The sequence below is a fragment of the Limanda limanda genome, chromosome 7 (genome assembly GCF_963576545.1).
Source record: "Limanda limanda chromosome 7, fLimLim1.1, whole genome shotgun sequence".
Classification (NCBI taxonomy): Eukaryota; Metazoa; Chordata; class Actinopteri; order Pleuronectiformes; family Pleuronectidae; genus Limanda; species Limanda limanda.
In genome coordinates, this window is record NC_083642.1 from 25,783,046 (window position 1) to 25,794,357 (window position 11,312).

At 40.5% G+C, this 11,312-nt stretch overlaps 1 protein-coding gene across 1 annotated transcript; it reads right to left on the reverse strand.

Moving 5' to 3' along the window:
- Positions 1-5,317: 5,317 nt before the first annotated feature.
- Positions 5,318-11,084, reverse strand: LOC133005399 (cytochrome c oxidase subunit 4 isoform 2, mitochondrial). The gene is made up of 5 exons (XM_061075063.1): positions 10,923-11,084; positions 9,094-9,187; positions 7,427-7,591; positions 6,178-6,309; positions 5,318-5,747 (listed from the first exon to the last, which is right to left on the reverse strand). Exons 2-5 carry the CDS (start codon positions 9,185-9,187, stop codon positions 5,614-5,616), a joined length of 525 nt encoding a protein of 174 aa, XP_060931046.1. The 5' UTR covers positions 10,923-11,084; the 3' UTR covers positions 5,318-5,613.
- Between the last annotated feature and the right edge of the window lie 228 nt (positions 11,085-11,312).

An 11,312-nucleotide genomic window follows, 5' to 3' on the forward strand; every position in this document is an offset into this window, starting at 1 on the left:
TTTTGCAATACTCATGCTGCAATGTTAAAACAGAAAACCTTTTAGCTGTTTTTTCTGCTAATCCATTAATCATTCCTTATTCTTCATCCGTCTCATCATCTCAGCACCAGAGTAAAGATGTATTAAGCAAACGGATGGAGCAGCTGCTTCCAGGAGACAATGCAGTTCTGCATGTGATTTGATTTGAGTTAAATGTGACAAGAAATGTGTCATAATGTGTCTGTTCCACATTTTAAGAAAATCGGAAACTGTCAGGGGCTGTAGGAGCGTGATGCTACACACCCAAACTTTCATATCCCATCTCACACACTCATTCAGTCCAACCCCTCCACGTCTCCACCTTCTCCTCCCCAGACGGCAAATCTGTCTAATCTCAGTCCGTCTCTCCTCCTCTTTTCCCGCTCCATGCAGCCCCTCCTCTTCCTCTGTGGTCCCCCAGCTGTCACTGCACCTAGTCACGTGTGTCAGTCACAGCTGGCCCACCTGCTGCTTCACACACACACACACACACACACACACACACACGCGTGTAACATACACACCTGCCAGTCACATGTAGTCCAGGAGAGATGGGGGAAGAAGACCTCGTCTTTGTTTCTAAACATCCTTCCGTCTCTAATTTGAAGCTGGAGGAGTGTGTGTCGTCTGGCGTTTCACACACTGACAACTGTCAGCTCGGCTAATTTAATGGGAAGGGAGGGAGAAGGGTGTGTGTGTTTGAGATCCTATTCCAAACTCTGCCTCCAGCTAACAACACTATATCATCGTGTAATGAAACACAATACAGGTTTTTCATCAGAACTCAAAAAGAATATAAAAGAAGAAATCAGGATTTACAGGTGGAACACTCATCACTCCACTGTCAGTGCAGCCGTGCCTCCATCGTCTCTTTCCATCAGTGGTGACTTCTGCTCTCTCCATCTTCACAGTACCATGTAACTATTATGAACACGTTTCACTAAAATAGAGTAAAAGACACACAAATATGACCCTGCATCGACTGTTGATGATTCTCCCTTTGTAAATGCTTGTGTCCTGAGCATCTTGTGAGACAACGTCTGCTCTCATACATTCCAGTCCAGCATATATACAGTACCTGAATATTCTATATTTTTCTAATGTGTGCCCCGCCAAGAAGCTGCTCGTAGGCTTTTCTCTGCTGAACAGGCTCTTAAACCAGTTCCCTTCCTAAACATATCGTGTGTGTGTGTGTATGCGTGTGTACAACTTTCTGTCTAGCAAAATGTACCTGAAGGAGGCACAAATGAAGGTAGTGTGACGGCATTGGCACAACCCTATACATATATATGTGTATATATATATATATATATATATATATATATATATACGTATATATATATATATGCTAGCTATTTAAACTGATTAGAATAGTTCATTAGCTTAGCCACATATTTAAGAAAAACCAATAGCTTTTAAACATTATTTATATTTGGTGTAAAAAACAGAGTTACGCCTCTTCAAATGGCCTTAAACTCCATCTTTGCGTTGATGTGCATCGTCCTTCATTGTGTTTTTGTTCTTTAGGATTATTGGACTGCTACTAGACAGAAAAACGCAGACAAAGAAAGAGGATATTTTCAAAAAGTCCGGTCTCTGGTGCATCTTTGTAGAGGTCAGAATCCGAGATTGCAACCATGTCCAGTGGTGTGTCTGTATGTATTAGAATGGCACTGTAAAATTGTAAACTGCATTGAACTCAATAAAGCCCATGTTGGAAGATATGCCTGTCTCGTCCTTTCCACAGTCTTGGCTATTGGAGTCATCAAGGTTAATACAGTTCATCCTGATGAGAAATTCATTCACCCACCAGTTTTAATGACCGTCCCTGAGACATTTAACTCAAGCACACAAACATAAACCTCATGGTGGAGTCATTAGGATTCTGACCATCCCGTGCCCACACATTTAATGGAAACCCATCAAATGGTTGTTGAGATAGTTCAGTCTGAAGTGGTAAACTGATAAGCATAATTAAAAAAGACAAACAACTCATTAGCATTCAGGTCAGTGGCAGGAAGAACACATTTTGTATTATGCTGATGTTATGCATCGTAATATTGCTAAATCCAAACACTTTAGCTTTAAAGGTTTATAGTTTAACCATATATATTATATCTGTACCCATCATGGTGATATGTGCTAGGTTTCAAGTGAACAGTTTTACCAGTACATTTTTCATGAGCTTATTGGAAAGATCCTGTTCATATGAATCGCCCATTTAGTAAAAACCTATTTGGGAGAGATCTGGTTAAGAGCCTTCATAAGTTCTGGGCCAGATACGCAAAACGTGGGCTGGTGTCCTTTGGAACAAAGGGCCAATAAAGGCGTGGATCTGGATTCCTTAATCTGGGCCAGGGCTGTGCAAAGCTCCAATATGGATTTTATAAATATTCAATATTAGTGCTGATAAGATTTCCAGAACTTCTTCTGCAAATATCAACGGGTATTTAATGATTAATGATAGTCAATTATTTTTCTTAAGCTATAATATTGTGAGTAACTAGAGCCACACACACACACACACACACACACACACACACACACACACACACACACACACACACACACACACACACACACACACACACACACAAACACAGACACACACACACACACACTGATCTGTTCATCACTCAGTTACAGAAACAGATGAAACATTGATTCTGATTGGATTAATATGTGACCCCTTTATTTTCCTTTATAACCAGTTAAAGATATAATGTAATAATGATGGTAGTAATGGTATCAAGGTGAACTAACATGTATATAACTATGAGTAAATGTCATGATTCAGTTGTTTTGTTTGTGTGTGCCACTGTTTGTTCTCCTTGTTACTGTGATATCTTTACTGAAATGAAAGTAGCGACTAATAAAACAGTCTTGAATTCACGATTGTGATTATTATGTTCAATCAGGAATCAGTTGATCCACTCACATTTACGGATCCAGAGTCCAAACACCACATGTTAAGGCAAGAACATTTTTGCACTTCATGTATTTTTGAGTCTGTGTATCTTCCATGCAAGTTCCTGATGTTCTCTAGGGACATCGGTTTACTGTCACATTATGGGGACTTCAAAAAGTCTGTCATCATAACGTAAAGCATTACAATTTAGGTTGAAGACATATTTAAGGGCAGGTTAAGATTAGGTTAAGGCTAAGTTAAAGTTCTGTTAAGGCTAGATTAAGGTCAGGTGTAGAAGTCCTTTTGTTATTGTTTTGTTTTGTTAAACCTCCCACCACTTGGGGGAGTAGTGCAGCTGTCAATGAGGCAAGAGGTTGATGTATTCAGGTGGTTACTTGCCACAGGTGTCGCTGCGAAGAAGTTTGAAAGAAGAAGGCGGCGGATCACGCAGGGAGGAAACGGATCTTCAGAACCCCTGTAAGCCGGCCAACACCAAGGTATGGGTATGTGGAGCACCACAACCAACGAAGGAATGGCCAGTGGTGTAAATGTGTGCACGCATAACGTGAACGAGCACAACAAACTGAGCGCGTAATAAACTATGGATGAAGAACACGTTCCTGATTCTGAAGTCATAACTGGGACAGAGCCTCAGGTAGATCCAGGTGATATGAACTATACTCTGTAAAGAAGCAGTGTGTTCAATTTACAGAAAAAACACTTATGGGAAAAATTATCAATCTGCAGAAAAGAAGAAATATGAAGTTTCTAAGAGAAGAGATAATTGTTGATTTGATGGGTGATAAAAGCTATGTAACAGATGTGAAAGCTACTTTTGTAAAATGTATTGTTCTCTGTGGTAAGGCAAAAGAAAATCATTTGATGGGGTTGTTACCTAAAGTTGAGGTTAGAAAGCACGAAAAGTGGTATTGGTAAAAATGCTCAGTGTCAATGAGTTTATTGCTGATTTAAACAAAAGTTGCCTTTATGCTGAAAGTGTCAATATTCATAATGCTGGGGTTAATGTGGAGCCGCAGGACAGCATTTCAAATGTTGAGTCTAATACTTCCAGCAAAGGCTCAGGTCCAAAAAGTAATGTCTAAACAAAAAAAACAGTGGAGAAAACATCAGAAGCGGACAAATATGAAAATAAAAATGCAGCTTTGCAAAAAAGCATCAAGTTGCCAAAATGTGGTAGAATCTAATCACATCAATCAGATTTAAATTCTGGTGGTCAGTAAACAACACATTGCGAAAGCAATCCACAAGTGCAGGGTGATCTCTACAGTCTGTTACAAGACAAAATGAAGTAACAGCACTCCTTGTACGGAAACAGAATCCTCAGTTTCTAATACGCAGAGAAATTCCAATTTTTGTGTGGAAGCTGAAATCAAAGAGATTGTTTGTGTTAGCTGGAGCAATTCACTAGGGGGCAGCCTAGAGATCTGGTGACCAGCACATGGCTCTAGATAGAGGTGATGCCAAGACCTTATTGGACAATTTTTTGGAGAAATGAATTAAAGGTCACAGTTGCCTATGTGCACAATATCATTGGATCGCCTGCTGTTAAGGCAGAAGATCTTAAGTGCCTATGCATTGTTTTTACACGAGTGTTGCAATGCTGTGGAGGAATTACAGTATTTAGATGAACTCAATGTGACAGCAAACATGAAAGCAATAATGCAGAAACTTCCATTCAAGTTCAGAGAGAAATGGAGAGTGACTGCATTTGACATCTCTGAAACCCAAAGTGGCAGATCTGGCTTGAGAGACATAATCAAGTTCATTGAGTGCCGAGTCAAAATCGTTTCTGATTCATCTTGTCGACATGCAGGAGACTCAAGCTGGTATAAATAAAGGAAGCAACAAGGCAAAGTTACAGTGAAGGCAAAGTTCAAAATAAACAGCTTTGCAGCTGCTGTCTTTATCTACTGAACCAGCTGTGAACGCAACCAAGAGAAGCGTATGCAAAGCATGTTACCTACAATCCTAAACATTGTTTCCTGTACGAAAAACTGAAAGATGAAAGTTTCCAGAGAGAATATTCAAACTGGTTCTGCAAGGACCGAACCTGGATGGTTCAGGCAGCAACTGGTGGCAATCATGGCTGATGTGCAATCAATGTTCCATCAGTTACAAGTTTTAAAAGAACATCTTGACTTTTTGAGGTCCTTTTTGTTTTATATAATATAACTCAACTCTATGTCTACTTTATGTTCCTGCCCTTAGTTACACTCATACAAGTCCATCATAAGTCTACTCCTGTAAAGTACTTGAGTAAATGTACCTAGTTACCTTTCACCTTTGGTGAAATGCAGTCAGGAAGTATGAAGTATTTGTCAGGACCCTTCAGCTGAGTGTATACCATGCAATAAAAGACTGGGACAGAGACACTATTCGAAAACTTTATTATTGTTAGGCTGCACCTGGACGGACACAGTTGTCACCATGACAGAAAGCTGCTGGGACGGAGAGGAGGCGGCAGACTGACAGCCAGAGGTGGAGCAGAGTACAATCCCCCAGATGTGCTGGTTGAGGACATGTGCTGTCTTAATAGTGGTTTTAACATCTGCAATGCAACATTCAGAGTTTAACTTCAGAGTGGAGCTAAGCCATGTTCTGGAGTGACGGGTCCAAACACTGCACCACCTCAGCCATAGTCCCACCGTCTCTCTCTCTCTCTCGCTCTACTTCCACTGGCCCTTCTCATAGTCCCACTTGGCGGCGAAGCCCTCGATCGGGTTGACCCTCATGTCCAACATCCTCTGGTACTGTTTGGCCTGCCAGTCGGCATCAAAGGTCCTGGGGGTAGGAGGGTAGACTGGAGGGATAGAGAGATACATAACAGACGAGTGCAGTGATGCTCCTTTAAGAGATGCTACTCTGCTAACAATAATAAAGCCTGCAGTCCAGGGGTGTATCCTAGAGATGGGGGGATGTCTCCAACTGAAATCTGATTGGCCCCTAAAGTGCCCACTCTCCTGTCCGTAGTCAAAATACCAACAACACTAACAATGAATGATTTCATTGTAAAGTATGTGTGCTGGATGCTCACAAGGTACAGAACTGTCACTGATGTCGTCACCTACATACAATTCCTACAAATTCCAAATACCTGCTGAGAGAAATGTCTGCATCAGGTGATACACAGCTGTACTGAGTGTGTGTGTGTAACCTCTTGTCATGTCACTGCAGATTTAAAAGAGATTGGTTTCTCCTGTCAGAGTTATAAAGGCAGATTTGTTTTTTACCATAGAGCGCCTGCCACCAGACTATCAGGCCAGTCATGCCCATTAGGATGAAGATGCCCCCCACGACGGACTTCCACTCTGCTGACGGCTGCTTCATCTCGGGGAAGGTCTGGGAGAACATCAGCCGATACACTGCAGGAGGTCAGAGGAGACGACAGGTAGGTGGACAGAGTCAGAAATCAGGTTGTGATGAAGGTTGAATAATTTGTTCCTGGTCATGATCCCAAACTTGTCCATTTGCAGCCATTTGTCACATATTAATTGTCAAAAGAAAGTTTTCAAATGTTTTAAGTAAATAATAGAAAATAAATGATAAATACTAAATTAAGCAAAGATTAAAAACAAGAGTATAAATATACATTTGTATAGCCCAACTCTTTATTCCAGTCCTCATTTATTTCTCATGACACTGAATTCATCTTGTGACTGTATTACTGATACGTTTGCAATGATGCATCAATAGAAATTTTATTATGTAAAATATTAAATCAGATCAGTCATAGAGGCGATAATTGAAACAATTGGTTTCATATTTTTAAACTATTTTAAAGATGTATCATGTCTGTGCGTCAAACTTCATGCTGAAAACAACAGCTGTCAGATAAATGTAGTGAAATGTAGAGAGTAAAAACTAACAGTATTTCCTTCTGAAATAAATACTATAAATACTCAAGTACAGTACAAGTACCTCAGAATTGTACTTACATTACGTACAGTACTCGAGTAATTGTACTTAGTCACGTTCCAACATGATTGATCAGTTATATGCTTCAATTTAAGTGTGTTACGCAGAATAATCCTTAACTTGACTAGATACAGTATAGCATCTGAAAAAAAAGAATGAGCAATAAGTACTTTGAGTATCAAAAGTAAAGATTACCCACTATAAAGAAAAAACTAACTCAATGAGAGTTGTATTATTGTATATCATTGATTATTGTTACTTAGGCATTAACATGTAACTTATAGTATTCTAACTAGATCATATACCAATGGGTGAATTTATGTAGTGGAGGAAATGGTACAGTACGATTAAATACTCTGAAATGTACAGGTGAAGTTGTATGAAATTAATATACAAGCACATAGTAGTACAGTACTAGTACTACTTTGTACTGCTAAGTTCCCTGTGCTTTTAAATGACTGTTGATCTTGTATATTGACAGTGTTGACGCCGGGGGTGTATTTAAGCTTGTTGTGTGTGTTCTGTAGTGAGCGCTGCCTCAGCCTCTGGGAGTTAAGGACCTACAGGCGAGCTTCTCCTCTTTGGACAGTTGGCCCCAGGGTCCTTGCTCCTTCTGCTTCAGGCTCTGGTCACCAGTCGTCAGTGTGTCCTTGTAGGGTCTGTCAGGCAGAGGAATGTCCACACGGTCCCAGTACAAGGGCTGAGACATGTCCGTGGTCGTTGCCACGTCTGCAGGGACAGAGGCACAGACAGAGGACTCACTCTTTGTAATCAAATTCTGCAACAATGCAACAATTGAAAGAAATCGGTAATCAGTTTTTCACATGATAAAAGCCTCAAAGACTGTGAGGCCACGATGGTACTGCAGCGCCATCTGCTGGTTTGCTAGACAGATACCTTTATATACAGTCTGTATATGGTTCTGGCACGTTATCAGTTTTCATACATAAATCAAATAACTAAATTTAAGATACTGTCATTTTTGTTTTGTTGACGATCTAAATTAATTAATACGAACAAATTCAGCACACACTGATAATCTCGAGGTAACTTCTTTGTGCAGGTGTTACACCAAATCTATGAGCCCTCAGGTTCTGTGACCTACTTACAATGTTGGTATACTCACTTCACATGTACACACAGCAGCTGTTAGCTGTAATGGAACTTCATTAGACTTGAGGGGGGGTCATAAACTATAACAGTTGTGATTTAAATGTACCTAAACCTGTGACCGATGTTCAGTCATGGAAAGTCAACAGTTTTTTTAATAGTCTTTATACTTTGACTTCACATTGAGATGTACATTTTACTCCATTGCATTGTGTCCCAGATTCAGTCACTAGCTTTGTTTCAGATCTAGATGATTTCTGCTCAAATACGTTATGTCGATTATAAGAGGTAAAATAAATTTAGACTTGATTGATTATCAGGCCACAGTAGTACAGCAGAATGTATCCGTTCATTAGTGCAATAAAGACTGTCATCCAGTAATGTAATTGTTTTGAAATGATCCACTCTGGTTGACCAGGTCTTTCTATGTAGAGAAATGCAGGTTCATTTGAAAATCTAAATTAATACATCACACAAAAACCAGCGTGATCCCCTCACATCACATGAGTCTCTAGTCTATATCTATTTTTATATCTAAAACTAGCGGCACCAATTTTAGTTGCGGTAACTAACAATGTGTGTGCCCATGGGTCTGACGTCTGAATGTGAGAGTGAATGCATGTTTGTCTGTATTCGTTTCACCGGTGATAGACTGGTGACCTGTCCAGATCATAGACTGTATCCAGACCAATATGTTTCAATTGTACACAGTGGTATAGCTTGAGGTAGGAGTACTTCCTCTGCTCTTAACACTGGACAGAACATGATGCCAGACACCAACTGGACGATGAGGCCGACAGTTTCTCTAAATCAAAAATTGTCTATTACCGCCACCTACTACAGACTCAAGCTACAGACCATCTTGAGAGAGCATCACACAGACCGCAGCCCTTGTCAATAATGTAATGACCACTGGATACTTATATATTGATGTAGTTGGCCTAATGACCTTCTCATGGTGTGGTCCCTTCCCTACAGAATCTAAACACCTGAAGCGAGCCTACAGTCAACTTTGACCAGGTTCTTCGTGGAGATCATCCCCACCATCATCCAGAGAACAATGACTTTCTACACGCTTCTACTTCAGAGGCGGATGTGGAAGACCAGAGAGGAAGTGCTACCGTGGCTCGCCATCCTCGCGCTGCTGGTGCTGAAGGCTGCAGTGGCGCGCCTGGCCAGGAGGCGTCCCACACGCCCTGCCGTCAGGTGGAGCATCTGAAAACAGGTGAACAGGGACAGCGACTCGTTTATTCCAGACTTCATCAGCACAGACACCCTGCTGACCAACCGCTCAAAGTGTTAGTCCAATGATCAGCAGTTATCATCTTGTTCGATAAATCAATCAATTATCTGAATGACAATAACTCAGCTGCAGAAATTCTTAAAGAAGCCATTTCAGAGTGATTCAAAGGTATGATCTTCATTCAAGTGTCAATAATCTAATGATTTTTAACTTTTTAATAAGAATAAAGAAACATCTTCAGACAAATAAACCTACATATGATATTTTTTAAAATAAGTTATCAAAGTATCTGCCGACACTAATGCTGCCTTTAGATGAAGCTGAAAATCATTTTAGAAAGTGTATATGAAAGAATTTGCCCTACTCCCTCCTAATCTATAGGTCCGGCAATCATGACTTAATAGAAGATGACTTGATTTCTGCATTTCGTTTCCTTATGTTTATTTAGCTATAAATCACAAACGGCGACCCTGATTACAGTTGGATTTGTTTTCTGGATGTTTGGGCTGTGGGTCGGCCTCCCACTCTGCAGCATGTGGTGTAATATAGCACATTGGGGGAAAACAGGTTACAGGTCAAACCAAATTTTTTGGATGTTCTGCCACTACATTAATTTATAAAAAGTATGGGTCCTGTTTCAAGCCAATTGTCACAATAGTGCAAATGAAGGTGGACGTGCTGGATTGTTCTATACTTATTTTATTCTTTCATTATCTCTGTGACATGGTTAGTTTTTTTCATATAGAAGTTTTACACAAGTCCACATGTATTATAACTTCTGTTAAACAGTAAATTGTATTGTTAAGCAGGACAAGAGCACCTGAACAGTCTGGCAGCCTCATCGTGTTTTACAGTTAAATACAGAATGAACAAGTTCTTGAACTGATGCAGCTCAGAGATTCAGACAAGTCCTCTGTCTAATGACACTTCACACATTAACACTCACTGCCAGACAAGCAACAGATCATATCAAAACAGCACACTGACTATTCTCTGAAATATGAGGGTTGTTTTTGTATAGTTACTAAGTATTAAGGAATCATGTTTAACTTATGTTTAAAGATTCCGCTTCTCTCACATTGCTGTTGTCCTTGTCACCTGTTCTTCTGTGGCTTATCTCTCACACACACAGACACACACGCTTAAGCACGTAGAGTGAAAATGGCGGATATTGGCAGATATTCAAGTTGAGAGTGCATGCTGACCTTCTGAGAGGGACAAAGGAGAAAGACTTGAACTGTTTACTATTGAAGGAAACAAGTGTCTAATTCTGTTGAACACAATATACAGCATAAAGAAATGTACTGGAGGGAGCACATTTTATGACCAAAATACAATAATTCATGTTTACTGTTTTAAGTGTTTTATTCATGCACAGACGAACATTGCACAGAATATTGTGGAGAAATCTTTATAACCATTTGTTAATGCTCATGTTCTGGTATTAGAAAAAGAAAACCATCCGGTATGACAAACTCTGTGCAGCATTTTTTTCAGCCTCACAAACAGTCAACACTGCAGCACATTTGTGAACCTCGATCTGTGTCGTGCTTTAATATCTGTTCTGCATGTCCGCCACTCTGTGTGTGGGGTTAAGTGAGGTAAGGGGAAAAGGGGGTGTCGCTCTGTCGTCCCCTCAACTGCTCCTTGCCAAACACTCTTTACAGTATAACCTGTTTATTTGATTCAGCGGAGAGAGGTACTCACGGTGGTTGTTAGAAGGAAACAGCAGGATCAGAAGATGCAAACAGCACAAGAAGCACAATCTTGAGAGAAAAGGGCTGCACAGGCCTTCTTTTCTGTTTTCGTCTCGGTTTTATCGCCACATATCACCGAGCAGGAACCAACTGGTGGGCGGGATGGAAGGAATAAAGAGGGAGAGGGAGGGAGCACAGAAAAGAGAGAGACCAAACCAGTGCAAGTAAACAATCTAACAAAGCATGTGATAGGACAGGCAGAGGCAGACGGAGAGAGTGGGTTGAGTTTGGCTCACAGATCATGGAGCAGCACTTACTTTCTTACTTTCTCTTATTTGCGTATTCAAACGCTCCTCACTCTGCTCTCGCTCTCCTCCCTGCTCTCATTCAGACAAGACGA